Consider the following 18,038-nt stretch of genomic DNA (forward strand, 5'->3'; position numbering starts at 1 on the left):
AATTGAACTCATTGTTTATCCTCCAACATGGTCTGTGAGATAAATGGCACACAGTGACAAGAAGACCCACAGTGCTTATAGAAACATCCCCCCCATGGATGTTTTACCATGGGGGTAAATGTTCTTATAGGGGTGGGGGTATTCAGTGCCTTGGAATTTTTGTATCCATCCTGACATCCATTTCAATAACCTTTTTTCTGTGTTGCTTGGAATATTTTTTTGTCTTTATGGTGTAATGGTAGCCAGGAATGCTGATTAACCAGTGACTGGACCTTCCAGACATTGGTGTCTTTACACTACAATCACTTGAGACACATCATTCATTGCACTCAGGTGATCTCTATTTTCCTAACTGTGAGACTACTAGCACCAATTGGCTGGACCTCTGTTGAATTAGGTCAGTCACTTAAAATAGACATAAAACGGGGTTGACTGTAATTTATTTGTCAAAAAAGCTAAATTATATTGACCACGATCAACTGGTAAAATCAATAAAAGGATGAAACATCCAAGGGGGTGAATACCTTTTACAGAAACTGTAAGTGCCCCACAACTTTATTCACATTTACATTTAAGGCAACCACATTAGTTAGTTAGTGAAGATTATTTTGAACATATACAATATTAACACCATTCTTAATGTAATACTGTCTTTAAAAATAATACATATTTAAATGTGTACATGAATTTTCAAAGTGATAACATGCTTCCTTGGGCAAGCAGCTTTAAGAATAATTTAGAGCAAAATGTTAATGTGTAGTCACTGAAACTAAACTGTGAAACCAAAGCACAAAGTCTGAAAAGCATTTTAAGAATACATATAAGGCACATTTCAAATGACAGAAAACAGACACAGTACAAAGTTGCTCTGTTAGTATCACCATCTGATTATGTAAGATCTTTCCTTCAATGCATATTTCAGTTTGACATATGATTAACATGACTCAAAAATATTTTTTATCATCAATTTTATTATTATTTAGTCCTGGCTATAAAATACATGTAGTTGTTGTGAAAGTACTTAAGACTACTGGATTTGATTTTGAGAGCACTGGTAAAAAATGTAATTGTGCTCCTGCAGTAAAAGGAATACTCCCAGACGGATTAAGAGTTCATTATAAAGAGATAACCCATGATGAGCACATACAACCTACATAGAGTCTGATGTTCAGTGTTAAAGACATTTGAGTGTAACACTGGTTGTAAATGATCATGTTAAGGCGACATGCTTTGTGTCTTCTCTTTGATTCAGGATTACTTTTGTTCCTCCTCTCTCTCTTAAATCTCTTCAGTCTCTTTTAGCTGCTGGCTCCCATCAGTGGCTCTTGGCTACCTTCTTGTCTCTCTTTTGTGCTGTGAGAGATGAGCCCTTAACAGCTGCAGCTTACATCCACCATGTCGCCTACTCACACACACACACAAAATGTAGCTTCTTTATACCCGAGCCAATTTCACACACAGCTTTAGAGAAATTAGACGACGTCTCTGTTTGGTTTCACCAACGGGGTGTTTTTGAAAGAAGGGCCCAGCTGACGGGTGGGAGGGAAGCGGCGCTGCTTCGCTTTTGAACGTAACCCCTGTAAATTTCCTGCCTTTTCAAAGTGTTACTACGGCGACAGGCACGGCTCAGCAGGTGCTTTGGATAGTTGGAAATTTAAATGAATATCAAAGGGAGATAAATGAAGATACATGTGTGAGAGATGGTTTGACTCAGTGAATTATAAAATCATGAGGTCAAGAGGCTTTGCATGTGTATGTGTGAACATCTGTTTCTAAAGCAAATTAATGAAAAATCTGCTTTTTACTCTAAAGTCATAGCTTTGTAAGAATGAAAATCAAACAGTTTAAAGTATTTGTATTTTCTCATTGATTGGCCACAGTGTGTGCAGATAAGTGCGTTAAAGGTCAAAAATCATGCTGGGATCCCTGGTAGTTTTGTGTGTCTGTAAGATCCTCTGGACCCGGCTGTGGATCTCCTGGTATGATGGGCTGAGCTGACTGGTTTGGAGCCTGAAGGAAACATAAAAACATGCTTTTAAAACCCCAATATGAGCTTGCATGGGTTGATATTAAGCCTTGTCTCAATTATGAAAACATATTGAGAACAGATTATGGTTTCAATAACTAATATTTGGTCTATTAAGTAATAATATGATTCCCAATCTGATGGCTGGAACTCCTGAGGGGGAAGTAAAGAGAAACAATATTTGCTTTAATTGGTCACAGAAGGGAAATCAAGCACAAGATTGATTACAAAGGCTGACAAAAAAAAGTTTAGTCAATATATTATCAGAAAATAGCTAACAATGTCCATGACAAGTTTCCAGAGCCAAGGACAAATGTTTGAATCACTTACAATGATTCATCAGCACTCCAGGATGCTAAGATTTATAGTTCCAATGACATGATACACATAAAAGCACTGCCTGTATAATATACAGATGTTCAGACCGATACTCCTTTTATCCACTAGTCTGTGCTGTAACATCACACAAAACATTGGTTTTGATGCACGGCTTAAACTATTCAAACACAGGCTTTTCACAAACTTAAACTTCACCTTGTTAACATACTTTTTAAACACTTTTAAGAATTACAGTGTTTCTTCTGTCTAAAAAGTCTGCTTTACATTCAGTCTTTTTGTAGTGAAAACAAAGCCATAACTTCATGATTGACAGATGCTTTATCAATACAGTAAAATGTGTGTAACTTGTCCACAGGCAGTTATAAAATGAATTTGCTGTGACAGACAGACAGAAGTGAACAGTAATAATTGCCAGTACTGTTTCTCATCCTCATCTATTTGTTGGGATTTGCTGGGTGATGACTGTCTGACTGACTGGCTGCTGTCTTGGCTGGTCTCGCACTGTGGGAATGGAAGCTTTTCATCTGTAATCTGATAAACTTGCTACCTGCTTCAAAAAGTCATCAAGGACAAATCATCCAGAGACATGAATAGACTGAGACTTCAGGGCTTAGGCAGCAAACGCTGCCACTGGCATCTGTCATTTTCTTTATAGATCAAAGATTTGCGGTAAGACGTGCCCCTCTGCCTGTCGCAGGGAATCTACAAAGAGCTGCTCTAATCTCCCGCCCTGCAACTCAAGCCGCGTTTTCAATTGAGAGAAAAGTATCATTCATTTCCTACAATTTACTTTGCAGTTTAAGATTATCTATTGATTTTAATGTTTACTTATGGACAGAGCAGAAGGGGAAGGGGAAAGTAGAGTGCGCAGACAAACAAACAAACAAAACAGAACATCGGTCCCCTCGGTGTGTTTAATTCACAGCTGCCATGATCGATGACAAGGTCTCTCTGAATGTATTAAAGCGTGCATCGGGTCAAATGCATCAGACTCGAGCTGAAACACAAATCAATACCATTTTCCTCTTTGTTTTCCTTGCTCTCTGCCTCCTCTCTCAGTAATGAACAAACATGACAAGACATCAGCTTCTATAATTTAAGAGGTGGAGGAGAATTCATCCTGCCTGTCGAGTGTGATCAAAATTAAAGATTAGGTGAGACACTCACACGTGGAGCAGCGGCAGTGTATGACAAACGCCTCGTGGGATTGTCACACATTTGCCATATTCTGTAAATGAAAACTCATACAGGTGCCTTTGGTTCTTTTAACATCTTTTGAGCAAACATGGATGATACACACAGATGGATCAGGAGGAATTCAAGACAAACAGCTAGGGAATGGATTGTATTTCCTTTTGCTTTTATAGCAGCCACAAAACAAACAGTCAGGTCTCTGAGGAGATCCTCAGATTATTTCACTTATGTGCCTCAGAAGATACATTCTACAATAAAATAAAATAATCATTATTAATAATTATAATAATTATTAATAATAAAAAGTTTTAAACCAGCTTGTAAATTACCTTAGGTCCTTCATTCTTTCCATTCTTTACCACGAAAATTGGTAGTACACAATGAGAAAAATCAATAAAAGTCTTACATATCCAAGTGTTCACAAAAACTTTCATGTTTCTTGAAGGTCAGGTTGCAATATATACCTTTCTCTGAGGGAGTGGTTGAGATTCAGGGGACTTCTGAGGTTTGATGCAGTCAGGGTAGACTTTGATAAAGTAGCATCTCTCTCTTCTGGGCTTTTGTTTTGGCCTTCAACTGGCCTGAACTGTGTTTCTGGAGACGAGTGGACCCTAACAGGACCTGATTTCACCTGCAAGGGTTCACAGGAAACTGGAAATGAGTTATCTGAAAGTTTTGATCACAGATTACAGTTACATGGTGCTATGGGACTTCAGGCTTGCAAAAAAGAACTAAATAAATTCTCATTTTCTGAATAAATAAAACTGTTTAGAATCTCAAGTCAACTGTGTAGCTTGTAGTGTATCTTGCTAATATTCAAAGGTGCATCATGTAAATTGTGTAATATTAGCAACATCAAACAGTCAAATTCAAGATTGCAATGATCACCTATGGGTGTAAACTGTGGGAACCAGTGGAATTAAAACATGTGTCTCTGTTATTTGCTCCCTTCTGTGGTACTGTAGAAACATCCAAGATGCAAAAATCCAAGATTATGGACTCTAATGGAGGGGACCCTCTCTATCTCTGAATAAAAGGTTTATTCTAAGTTAATAAAAGATAAAACAATGTTATATATTCAGGTCATTAAACACCAATGTAAATAGGGATCTTTATTTATATAAGTTTTAATTAACCAAGTTTTTTGGCTAAATTCTACTAGGCTAAATATTACACACTGCATCTTTAAGAAATCCAGTAAAATAGGAAGATTATGGAAAGCTTTCATGAAATTGTACAAAACTACTCAGAATACTTTTGCATAGTGTTGTGTTATTTTTTTAATGTGTTTCCGCCTATGCTAATGTGCAATGACACAAAGCCATTTACTAAGGAGATGTCAGCTTCAAAGGGAGAAACACAAAATGTGAGCATGTCATGCTGGTGAAATGCTGATTTATCTAGAGTGAAGCTCTGTCTTAAAATAGAGAGACTTACTTTGGTTGTTTTTGGTCTGTAACTCCCCATGAGAGAAGAATCTACTATGACAGAGACAAATGAGGAATTTTATGAAACATGTAAAACTCTGCTTTTAAAGAATACACACATCCACTAGTCATGGACTTTATTCCTTAAAAAACAGATTGCCAGAGACAGAACTGCCCATAAGCAGAGGTAGCTGTATACATAACAGTGTTATCAATGTATTCTATCTATGCATACTAAATATAGCTTAATAGGCAGCGATGGCAAAAGTACACTACTATCGTTCTCAAGTAAAAGTACAGTTACTCTGGTTAAAATGTACTTAAGTACAAGTAAAAGTACTGGTCTGTAAGTATTAACTAAACCCATATAGAGATACATTTAACACTTTCAAAATGTTTATGATCCACACAAAAATCAAATTCAAACAACACATTTGAATGTATTGAATATTTCATGGTTTGAAAGAGCTGCAGTAACTATTCAAAATCTTTGGTAACGTTGGTCTCCTGTGGCACTAACAAATCAGAGTCAACCTCATAGTAAGGCAATACTGATGAAGCATATGTACTAATCGTCCCCTAGGAACAGCTAGAGCCACAGGTAGGAACTCTAACTCAGTGGATAACTTCACTGTGGTGCAAATGTGCCTCACATTAAAAACAACAATCTTCTAGAAACATATGCAGGAACCCCAGCAGGGATCACTGTACAACAGGCAACATCCAAACACAACTAAACACATCTCAACACTCTGCCCAAGGGCATGCTGGGAAACTGCTCACATATCCCCCTAAATTTAAAATTGCAGTGGACAGAGCTTACATTAATCGACTCCTAACAGTCTTAAACCAACGCTGTTGGATCAACACTGTCAAATAACTCAAAAACACTGAGGGCATACTCAGAAAGGAGTTAAAGTTAAACTTTAGGAGTTAAAATCCACTCCTAAATGTTTAATTCTGAGATATCATCACTTCAGTTTTTGCAGTGTCCGACAGCTGTATTGCTATGTGCTACTGCGTAGTCAACAGAGAGGAACAAGAGCAAGACTGGTGTACTCAAGTAAAAATACAATTACTCTGGTTACAACTTCCCAAAGTACAAAAGTACAAAGTACTGGTTCAAGAATGTACTCAAAAAGTCTGAATAACCAATAAAGACGTATTTACTGTACCTTGAGTAAATGCAATTATTTACTTTCCACCTTAGTTAATAGGACCATATAAACCAAATGATATCTAAAAATATCTGAATAACCAAAATAAAACATTATTTATTTGGTACACGAAAAGTGCAGCTTTAGGTGTGTATTGGTGTTTTTGAATGTGACTGTTAAGGCCTACCTGTGTGATCAGCTGTGAAGCTGACAGAGTGTCGATACATACTGCCGCTATGTGGAGAGGAGGAGGGAGTTCCCATCCATGAGGAACTACTGCAGTGGGGCACCTAATATAAAACACAACAGATAAAAACATCGTGCTTTCAAAATGTGACACTGGTGAAATTTGAATCATTTCATCCACAGAAGAAAACTCAAGCACAGAGAGGTGGATTATGCATTCAGGCCTTCAGAGAAGAGCTGTGTTTTCATAATATTACAAGTTTCCTGATAATGACTCACCTGTTAATCACACAATCTGTTCACTCAATATAAGAAATGCCAAAATAGAATTGTAACAAGTTAGAGAAAAAGCAAGCCTGTTTCTCAAAGAACTTTGTTTTAGTTTGGTAAAGGGATGAGCTCCCCTCCACAAACAGAGAGGGAGTTTAGGCTCTGAAACACACACTGATAATGCATTCACCATGGGGCTAAGCTACTTCATTAGGTATCTATTTGTTAATTGCAGCTTGACTCTCAATTACTAGGGTTAATTGTCGACAGAAGATTCCCCCGGGAGGGGAAAACATGCTCCTCTCTTTAATAAAACGCCTTTTATATTTGAGTAAATTTCCATTCATGTGTGTGACAAAAACAAACAAGTTGGCACCTAATCATTTCTTTTAATAACAGCATATGGGTGGGTTTTGATATTCATACCTCAGGATTAGATTTGATGTAAATGAAGAAGCAGGAATACATTGGGGAGCAAAGGGAGGGAGGGGCGCACAACCAAAGGCTGTGTTGTTCTTGTCCATCAAGTATTCATTCCCCCAAGGCTGTGTGATCAGAAAATCACTCCCTTTTATATGCTAATCTCTTATAGCAATGATACAGCCATAATTAAAGTGTTAACAAATAACGATGTACCAGCCTAAATCCAGCATGTGTGCTATTAAAACACACTCGGGCCCCTTTAGAGAGGATAATAGGCCATATTACAGGAGCACATCGCGAAACATTTTCATGACGTCAAAATCCATTAACGGCTCAGGTAAAGAGATTAACACTGCACTCTTATTATAACCATCCACTTAATCTGCCTGCTAGATGATGTTCAAATTTGGGAAGCTCCCACTGAGGTTTGAACTACATCTATTCAGGATCCCATTAATTTTATAACCCCTGTCCACTGAACACGTGTTTTAGCTGCATTAAACAAACCATCAGAGCTCTTTTTTTTGTCATCTGCATTCAGCTTGGAGGAATATGTCTACATGGTGTTACAAACCAAGAATGGTGGATGGCTTGCTGTCTCCTTCCTGAAGTAGTGAGGCCCCAGCTGGAGATGGCTGAGCCTCTGTCTGGTGTCCTCTGAAAGCTGGCACATCTTGCGGTGAGTGTACGGGGATAAGGCTCGTGTCCTTGAGGAAACTGTTGGCAGCTGGTAGCCAAAGTCCACAGAAACTCTTGGAGAGGCATGCTTTCTTTCCTTTTTGGTATTCTGGGGATTGTGACCCGTTAGTTTTGAAGAAAGGGAGTTTCTGGATGTTGAGATAGCTGCAGGGTTTGGACTTCTAACATCATCTTTTGAAGATACATGGGATGTGCCATCTCTCTGGGAAAAGAGCACTCTGGATGGAGGAGATGTTTTTGCTGCACCCTCTCTGGGTGAGGTCAAAGATGGTCTCGCTGGAGAAAGACACTTCTAGAGGGCAGGGAGAGAATATAAAAGGGAGGAAGAAAAATGTTAACACGTTGCTCTAACATGTCAAAGAAAGCCTCACCAGTCTTCATTTTGAGTTGACACATAACATTTGTCTCAGTTTAGATTTCTCCACAGACCAAAATGTTTTCCTTAACACAAGCATCAGCCATTTTAGCCATTAAGGCAGCTGCTCTCACTCTCACTCTCAACAAAGACGTTGCTCTCTCTGGACTAAACCATTAAACCATTAGCTAAATCATTCAGCTTAAGTGTTACAACAACAACAGCTCTCTCAGTCAGCACTGCCATGGAGACCACATCTGCAGAATTACTTCAATAACTCTAATGGCCACTAACATCATGCTCAGATGCAATATCCCACTTCCTGCGGGTAATGCCAACCGGGGATAAATACGTTAAGATAAAATGTTAATTGCATTTGATGGCCGTCTCCAGCCTAATATGATAAAGAGGCATTACCTGGCTGTAAAACAAAGATAATCTAAATGCTAATAAGGGAGATCACACAACATTAAAACTATTTTTAAAAGAAACTAAACGATGAATAAATCTTCATCTTGGCTGCCATTTGTGAACGGCCTGATTTAATGGAATTAAGTAAAGTATGTTCTTCCACCCACACATCTACCTCCGTCTCAGACTTCTCTCAGCTCTGCTCTGTGTTGTTGAAAGGACGGCAGCTGAGAGTCACAGTTTCACTGGCACCAAAAGAACTGTGAAGGCCTGTCTGATATGATTATCTGCAATTTTTGTTGTTGCTTTATAGACACTGGTCAGCAAAGTTTAAGATGCTGATAAACAACAAGACTAAGAGTGTACAGACATTGTCAAGACTTAACAAGTCTAAATTTGTCTAAATAAGCTCATCGGGGATTAACTGGTGAACAAGTTTGTACCTGTATTCTTGGCAAAGCAACAAAACAAATTTCAAATGAGCTTTGGATACAGCACTCCATTTATTTAAAATTTCACTATATATCTTAAATCCATGATATAAGGATTCTAATAATCCATCCATCCATCTTCCTCCTATCTGAGGTTGGGTCACAGGAGCAGCAGACAAAGACTGTCAACCCAGACATCTCTCCTTCCAGCACTGTTTTTCAGTTCCACCTGAGAGATTCTGAGACGCTCCCAGGCCAAATGGGACATATAACCCCTCCAGCAAGTTCCTACGTACCTGGAAAACCTCCACAGAGAGGCATACAGGAGGGATCTCAACTGGCTCCTTTTGACGTGAAGGAGCAGCCGCTCTACTTTGAGACCTCTCCCAGAATCACTACCTTATCATGGTAGAGGGGTTTGCAACGCAAACCGGTTTTTGGCAAGTGGATTCTAATAATCCAGTACAAATACACTGCGATATGGATTAACTGATGACAGAAAAACATTAGCAAAAAATCACTCATGATTCAAGTCACCTGGAGCTTTGGCTTTGTGTACGCCATACACACAGGCTTGACCTATTGTTTGGTGTTAGAATTTCAGATATCCACAGTACTAATACACCTCAAATATAACACAAGTGATGACATAAAAGCAAAATAAAACACCAGTTTGGCTTCAAAAGACATACTAGCAGCGCTTCTGCTGTTCTTTAAGCTTCATGCTTTAACAGCATCAATGATGCTTACATTTTCACAAAAAGCTTTGGTTACTAACATTGAACAGAAAGTGTTCCTGGGGCTGATCCTAGTGTCATTAGATTTGCAAGTCTTTGGGTCAAAATCTCATCAATAAAAAAAATAGCACATTGAATTGTAGGGATGCACGATACTATCAGCAATTATCGTATCGGCCGATACCGACAATTAACTTTTTAAGCTATTATTGGCCGATGAGAACTGAGAACTTAAAAACTCATGTTAACTTGCCGATTGCTGTCCAAGTGAGCTAAGGGGTCAGGACTTAGCGAATGGTCAATTCATCCTCTGGACAAATGTAATGTCAAGCTGATTCATCCAGCAGATGCTGAGATATTTCAGTCTGAACTTCACTGTTGGTCAGGGTAGCGGCCGGGCTAACTGACAAACACCAGTAGGGATACTGCTACCATGTGGTTAGAAAACAACTTTCAGATTGAAAAACTTTTATAAATGGAATTGAAGACAATTTACAATGGGTGTTACTATCAGAATGTGCAAATTATGAGGACATGTATAAAACCTGACTGTATAAATTTGTCTCTACAGTTTCAGAGGTTTTGTGGGAGTTGCTATCACTCTAAATCTCTATTAGAACAGGACAGGGTTTGTCAGCTGGGTGGGCAGGCAGTCAGGGAGATGCCTATGCTGAGGAGCCATTAGGAGAGAGAAAATGGAGAAATTCTACTATCTGACAGCCACAGCGGTGCTCTGATCCAGACATCTCCCCAAGGGGCCAGGAGAACACTCTGACAATCTGCTTCCCTGTCAATGACATCCCATTTAAACAAATGGCTCAACTTAGGTTACCACACCTGGGAAATGCATGGTAGCGTTTTTGGCAAAACATGCCAACCACTGAGTGATGGATCATATGTTACAAGCAGGACTGTTTGTGAAGATTCCTTCTTCAACCTCTCTTTTTGGGAGAAATGCCCCCTTCAGTCCAAAATTGGAGCATCATTTTGTCCTTTCAGTATTCATCTGCTGAGATTACCTCGACACACGTTACACACATCAAGCCAAGTTATGAGAGGTACAGGTTCAGTGTGCCCATGATACACAACTTTTCTGTTGAAACATATGGTTTTATTTGGTTTTCCTTGAGAATTGCTGTCAAAAAATATTTATGGTAAAGATAATGTAGACCACTCACTTTATTTGAGTCCAAAACTAACATAACCAGGCATGCCAGATAGACTGTTTCATATATCCATTGCATGGATATTTCACATTCATCTGGGAAAGCTCTTGTACAAAGGAAGGGCAACCTGAGCTGTACAGGCTAGCGCTGCTGTATCTTGTGCATGGCGGAGCTTGTGGGGGACTAAAATTCACACCGAAGCCTATTAGGACATCTGCTAAACATCTTCTCTGCCAAGAGAGGTTTTGGTGTGGCTCTTTGTTCTTGTTTTAAGAAAGTAATTTATTCCACTTCTGACTAAATGTCTGCTCTAGAAGTAGAAGGTAGAAGCCATTGTATGCACCAGCTTACAGTACAACTTAACACTACCCATAACGATCGCAAGTTAATCCTGAAGTAGTTTGACAGAGGGCAAAAAGCACCTTTTCCATCATGAAAAGCTTTCAGTGCTGTTCTTTGCTCTTTATTTCACTGATAAATGTTGTCCAGTTCTGATAAAACTGGTGCTACACTGTAGCTACATCCAGAGGTGGAAAAAGTACCAGACTATTGTACTCAAGTGAAAGTACTGCTCTATAGATCTACTCAAGTAAAAGTAAAAAGTAAGTCATTTACTTACGGGCTGGTGGGCGCACCACCAGCCCGTCTCGCCCGCACCGTCGGGGAGGTGGAGCGTGAGCGCGTGCAATAGGACCCGAAAGATGGTGAACTATGCCTGGGCAGGGCGAAGCCAGAGGAAACTCTGGTGGAGGCCCGCAGCGGTCCTGACGTGCAAATCGGTCGTCTGACCTGGGTATAGGGGTGAAAGACTAATCAAACCATCTAGTAGCTGGTTCCCTCTGAAGTTTCCCTCAGGACAGCTGGCGCTCAGAGTCTTGCAGTTTTATCTGGTAAAGCGAATGATTAGAGGTCTTGGGGCCGAAACGATCTCAACCTATTCTCAAACTTTAAATGGGTAAGAAGCCCGGCTCGCTGGCTTGGAGCCAGGCGTGGAATGCGAGCCGCCTAGAGGGCCACTTTTGGTAAGCAGAACTGGCGCTGCGGGATGAACCAAACTTAGCGTATTGAGTACTGAGTATGTAGCTACTTGTTATCTCCAAGGGATTTTCAAGGTGAAATATGACCTTTCTTAATATGCAATATAGATAAGGGGTCTCCTGCAAGGTTGTTCATTATAAGGTGTTATTTCTATGATGAAACGCAACATTATTATTTACCAAGTACTTCCTGCTTTTGAAACTGTAACTAAATACGATACTTCCCCCAAGATTTACTTCAGTAGTGATTTTAAAAAGTACTTAGAAAAGTACAAATAAACAAAAAAAAAAACCTACTCAATTACAGCAACTTGAGTAAATGTAATTAGTTACTTTCCAGTCCTGGCTACATCTGGGCTAATTGTTGGCAGCCATTGCTGTGGTCTTTGGTACAACTTAACTATGCCTTTAGCTACACCGTGGTTGTTTGTACAGATGTCACTGATTGGTCCAAACCATTTTCAAGTCTAGCACAAATGTTGTTGATTGAAGCTTTGCAAGATTAAGTTGCCAGACATGTCTGTCATCAGGCAAATGCATCCATCTGCTTTGCAAGGTTACAACTAACAACAAAAAAAGCACAAAAATGATCTTTGGAGCAGAAGAGCTAGAGTAAGTTCATGGTCTTGCTCAGAAGCCATATCCATTTGCAGATAATGACAACACATCGAAACAGCCACTAAAATGGGAAATATATTAACTTTTTGATCTCTGTATATAATAATCAGCTCTAAACTGAAAACTAGAGAGATTGATGGGAACATGTCATGGAACAAAACTTGGAAAATCCATACATTGAAAATTATATGATTATTTTCTTAAAAAGTTAAATTTAATTTTATGCAGCTGAGCACAGCTACCTTGAAAAAAAAATCCTCAAAAGTAATGTGTCAGAGATACAATGTAGTAAAATAAACTGTCTTACTGGTTTGGTCCCAGCAAATTGTGTAAAACTCCCAGCTAGTCTTAGATGAGAGAAGAGCCTCACTATCAGCATCACTGATCTGCTTTCCCATAATTACATTCACAAGGAGAGTAGAGATACCCTTGAAACACTGCCAGTATGGATAGATAGATGCAGTAGCCATGGCAACAATAGAAGGTAGGTATGTATGGTGAAAACAGACAAATCTGATGGTGAGCGATACCAGTCATTAGAGCCCTCTGGAGATGAACAGCTCACTGTTGTGGTCAACACTTAAGGGTATGCAGCTTTATTGTGTTCAAATTAAAGGCTGGTAAACACAATGTTTACTAGACTTATGATTGGCACTCAAGGATTTGTTTTAAACTTCACTGAGATATAAAAAAATCCATAAGCAAAAGGCTCCATATGACAAATGCCAAAGCAGTTCCAAAAAGATAAGAGAAATACAGTAAAGAGTTGGTTTATGTTGATTTTGGTAATTCCCAGAGGTATGAAATGTAAAAATAAGGACTATACTTACAGGTGAGCTAGGCCAGCTGTCTCTCCCATTACTCTCCTCTATGACTGATGTGGTAGTAAACTCCACTCTGGGAGCGATTCCCTGGAGGAAGAGTGACAATCGGGACAAACACAACACCTTGAACAGGGAGATGAAGACAAAAGGACAGATAACAGCACTGCCTTGAACACCAATTTAAAATCACAGATCTTCAATCTACGCCTGGCTTGAGAAAAACAAATTGCAGAGAAGAATAAGGCTCCAGTGATGTTTAAATAATATGGCATTTGGAGAGAGAGACATCTAAATTGCTACATAGGCCTCAAACACAAACACACAAAAAGCGATGGTAAGAGGGACTGCTGTTTAAAGACATTTCAATATGCCAGTTAGAGCCTCGGACTAGAAAGGGAGGATAGAAAAGTAACCCACAGCCACTGAGAGATGAGGGAATGAAACAAGGAGAGGCTAGAAAGAGAAACTGATGATAACAGAAAATGAAGAAATGTTTAAAACACAGAAATTCTGTTTTTTTAGTCTGTATAGCAGAGGCTGTAGACAGCTTTATGAGGGAAATGCTATCTTTTCTGAACAAATCACTTCGCTGAAGAAAATATGGTACTTTTGAACTGGTTATCTTGGTAGTGTACCTGCCTGTCATGTGCACAGACATGTGAATCAGAGTGCTTTTAAAGACTATGAGAAAGCATCAATCTTCTACCTTCAGTCTATGAATGACACGTGTAATATCTGTGCCAATCTATCTGAATCAGATGTGAGGACAGTGAAGTCACAGTGACATGTGAACATTTATAAATCATCTACAGACATCCCTCCTTTAACAATTTCTACAGTGTGGAGTAGCTTGGCTATATTTGCAAGAAGGATATAAATTTGTTGAACTTACTCTTTACTTTTTGAAGACTGTTTTTAGGAGAAAAAAAAAACTAATTTTCCTTAAACTTCTAGTTGTATCTTTAAATATGTATCTTTATTGCTATGATGTTTTTAGAATTATTAGTATTATATAGCCTACAGGGAAGGAGGAGGATCTCTTCATCAACATCTCTCTCTCTGCAGCTCCTTCTCTGTAGTTCAGAGCAGGTTCAGGGTACAAGAAATCTCTGCTGCTCTCTTCCATTGTAGCGAGGATTTCACCCTCTAAGAAAACCAACACAGACATATAGTAAACAGAAAACACACACACAATCCAAGGTAAAGATCCTGTTTTTGCAGTGTAATGACTAGATAAAGTGAGGACTTAACATGCCCATGAGGCATCATCAGAAAGCCTACCTGGAGGCACCAACTGAATCAGCTCAAAAGATGTTGTGTCAGCTAAGAGGGAGAAAAGAACAAATAGACAGTGAGCTAACGATCAGTATCACGGCTAATAGCCTATAAGCTTGCATAGCAGAGGATCCAGGACTAAAAGATGAGGAAGAAAGTCCCAGATGGCCATTTACCTTCCAGGAGGTCAGCTACATCAGCAGGGTCAACAATGCCAGGGAAAGTCTGGTTAAACAGAGTACAGACAAAATCAACCAATACCTATAAACAAGAGCAGACAGACAGCATGGTATCTAACTCTGTCATTCTCTTCAGGGAAAGAGAAACCCTTTTTTACATATCAGAAACAGGGGCAGTAATCTTAAAAGTGAAGGTTTGCTTGCTTAAAAAATTGTAGACTTAAAAAAGTCAGTAACAGTAACATTTCACCCAACTTCCAAGGATTTAAATGTATGCAAATAGAGAGAAAAAAAGTACATGGATGTCTGCACTATTACACTTTAATAATCAAAAACAAAATATTTATGTATAATAGGACTAAATAATACTTTCTAAACCTCTTTTGCTTAGAAGAAGAACAGAAAGAAAATTGGCCACACGTGTGGCTATTCTGTAAGCTGATGCTGTTTAATAGAGGCAGCTCATTAGTGTAATATACATGTTCTCACCTTGACAAAGACCATTTTGTGGTGAAAAAGTAAAGGGAACACTGGTGGCAAACAGGAAGTCTTTCTGTACTGGCCCATTATACGCACACTGAGGTAGATATCCTTCTTTTTAGACAGAACCACACCTGGACATGTGACCTGCACACAAACATTGGTGATAAGGTGACTGCTATGACACATCTGTCATCTGTCTATTTTGTGTCATATGCATTCTTCACTGGCAGATTTGTCTCAGTCCAGTGGCAAAACATAGCATGCCCTTTCTTGCACAGAGATGTTTTCCAAATTGTTAGCCCAGTCTAACATGATCCATATAGAGTCTGAATACAGTGCATTCAAGTATTCAGACCCACTTCATTTTTATCATTTTTATGTTGCAGCCTGTTGCTACAGTTGATGACGTTTAAATTTCTCTCATTAATCTACACGTAGTATCTCATCATGACAAAATGATGAATTTTATTTTGTTTCACTTAAAAAAAACCCTGAAATATCTCAGTGAAATAAGTATTTAGACCCTTTGCAAAACACTTGAAATTTAGCTCAGGATCCTCCCATTTCTCTTCATCTCTGCTAGATGTCATGTTTCTACACTGTGAATGGAGTCCACCTGTGGTTAATTAAATTGATTGGACATGATTTGGAAAGGCACACACTTCTCTATAGAAGGCCTCACAGCTGACAATGCATATCAGAGCGAAAACCAAGCCATGCAGTCAAAGGAACTGCCTGCAGAGCTTGGAGACAGGATTGTTGCAAGGCAGAGATCTAGGGCAGCCTACAAAAAAGTTCTGCAGCACTGACAATTCCCAAGAGCACAATGGCCTCCATATTCTCAAATGGAAGAAGTTTGACACAACAAGGAATTTTCAAAGAGCTGGTCACTTGGCCAAACTGAGCAATCAGGGGAGAAGGGCCTTAGTGAGAGGGACCAACTAGAACCCGATAGTCACTCTGACTGAGCTTTAGAGATCCAGTGTGATAGGACAAAGTTCCAGAAGGCTAAACATCACTGCAGCCCTCCATCAATATGGGCTTATGAAAAATGAAAGTCTGCTTTGATTTTCCAACAAATTTCAAATGAAAGCCATGTAGGCTTTCTTTACTTTGCACTGAGAAGAGGCTTCTGTTCTGTAACTCTGCCATAAGCGCAGATCAGTGAAGGGCAGCAGTGACAGTTGTCCTCCAGGAACTTTGTCCCATCTCCACACAGGATCTCTGGAGCTCAGAGTGACCATCAGGTTCTTGGTCACCTCTCCCTCTAAGGCCCTTCTCCCCCTGATAGCTCAGTTTGCCTGGGTGACCAGCTCTTGGAAGCATCCTGGTTGTGCCAAACCTCTTCATAGTGTTTTTACAAAAGGTCTGAATATTGTCTTATGTCAATGTAATACTATTTTTTTTTATTTTTAATCAGTTGGCAAAAATATTTTAAATTTTGTTTTCACTTTGTCATGATGGGGTACTGAAAGTAGATTTTTTTTTTTTACATTTGTAGCATCAGGTTTCAACATAACAAACCTGATAAAAATAGAGGATCCGAAAATTTCTGAATGCACTGTATATATAGAGAATTAGTGATTCAAAAGAGAGAAATCTCTAGGAAGTATCATTGTCTTTAGGGCCCTTTGTCATCAACCAAACAGGAAAAACAGCACATAAAAACAAACTGATTTGAATTATGTATGATTTAATTGTACTCATAGTTCTTTAAGCTTTTGGCTCAATTTATTTTCAGTGTTATCTCAGTTAACAACTAGAGTAGGAAAGTAAAAAGAAGAACCCGTCAACAGAAGCCTGCAGAAACAAATATAAAAGAAAATAAATCCAAAAACATTAACTGAATGACAATCAAAACACCCAGCTGTGATTTTTTAACGTACCCACCCCCCCCAACGTCCCATGGAAGCAAACTGGGGAAGTATGTCTGCCACTCCATTCAGACTGACACAGTGATAATATAAACGGAAATCTGATGAGCTCACATGACTTCAGCTAGTTAGCTTACCACGGCTTAGACAGATAACCTTTCAGCCTAAACTAATCATTTGTTTAGTTTTTCAATATATACATACACATTGTCTGTTTTGGTATGAAAAACAGAACACTAAATAAAAAGGCATTCTCAAAGTGCCCATCGCCTGCTGTAACGATGACAACTGAGGACGCGTTCAGCTGAAAGTCACCAGTTATCACGGTCGCCTATTTATCTGTAACACCGTTAATGCCACTCATGGTAGGGAAATGTCAGGAAATGATTGCTAAAGGGAGAGGATGTAAGCTCGTTAGCTAGCTGTCCTTGAATAAGCTACGTTACCAGAACTTTTCGAGTGTTTTGCCTCAGAGGAGCAGCATTAGCAAACACTTACTTTCTGAACGTCCAAGTATACGGTACATTTCAGAGACCTCCGAGGCACTTTGGACAGGGAAAGCTTCTTCCTCTTCATTGAAGCCATTCACACAACTATTGAAGTACGTTGTCATAGCTGCCAGACAGCAACAGTCACAAAGCGGATGTACGGTCACGTGACGTGACCAATGAGCAACTCCCTCACAGATTTTTAGCTGTCTGCTTCTTATTTGAAGCACATAATGTAAACAATGCAACCATACAAAGACAGGAACCATCAAGATGTATTCTTTAGTTTTCATGAATGTTTGAGGAGCTGCAATAAGACAGTTTAAGTTGAAACATATTGATTTAATGTGTATTTAAGTGTTTAATGAATAATCATCAGCAGAGAAAAAAGCATTCAATACAGCCATAAAATAAGTTAACATATGGGAAGCATGCATTT

General features: G+C 39.1%; 1 protein-coding gene across 5 annotated transcripts; it reads right to left on the reverse strand.

Moving 5' to 3' along the window:
• Positions 1–382: 382 nt before the first annotated feature.
• spata6 (spermatogenesis associated 6) lies at positions 383–17,736 on the reverse strand. 5 transcript variants are annotated; one of them, XM_041790649.1, is made up of 11 exons: positions 17,610–17,736; positions 15,244–15,381; positions 14,752–14,800; positions 14,582–14,623; positions 14,322–14,446; positions 13,307–13,387; positions 7,597–8,013; positions 6,331–6,433; positions 4,997–5,037; positions 4,024–4,190; positions 383–2,010 (listed from the first exon to the last, which is right to left on the reverse strand). In XM_041790649.1, the coding sequence occupies exons 1-11, from the start codon at positions 17,694–17,696 to the stop codon at positions 1,899–1,901; spliced, it is 1,362 nt and encodes a 453-aa protein (XP_041646583.1). In that variant the 5' UTR covers positions 17,697–17,736; the 3' UTR covers positions 383–1,898. The 5 variants fall into 5 exon arrangements, with proteins under 5 accessions (XP_041646583.1, XP_041646581.1, XP_041646580.1 ...); XM_041790647.1 differs by having other exon boundaries at positions 4,997–5,040; XM_041790646.1 differs by having other exon boundaries at positions 13,307–13,423.
• Positions 17,737–18,038: the final 302 nt, after the last annotated feature.

Source organism: Cheilinus undulatus, linkage group 7 (assembly GCF_018320785.1).
Source record: "Cheilinus undulatus linkage group 7, ASM1832078v1, whole genome shotgun sequence".
Classification (NCBI taxonomy): domain Eukaryota; kingdom Metazoa; phylum Chordata; class Actinopteri; order Labriformes; family Labridae; genus Cheilinus; species Cheilinus undulatus.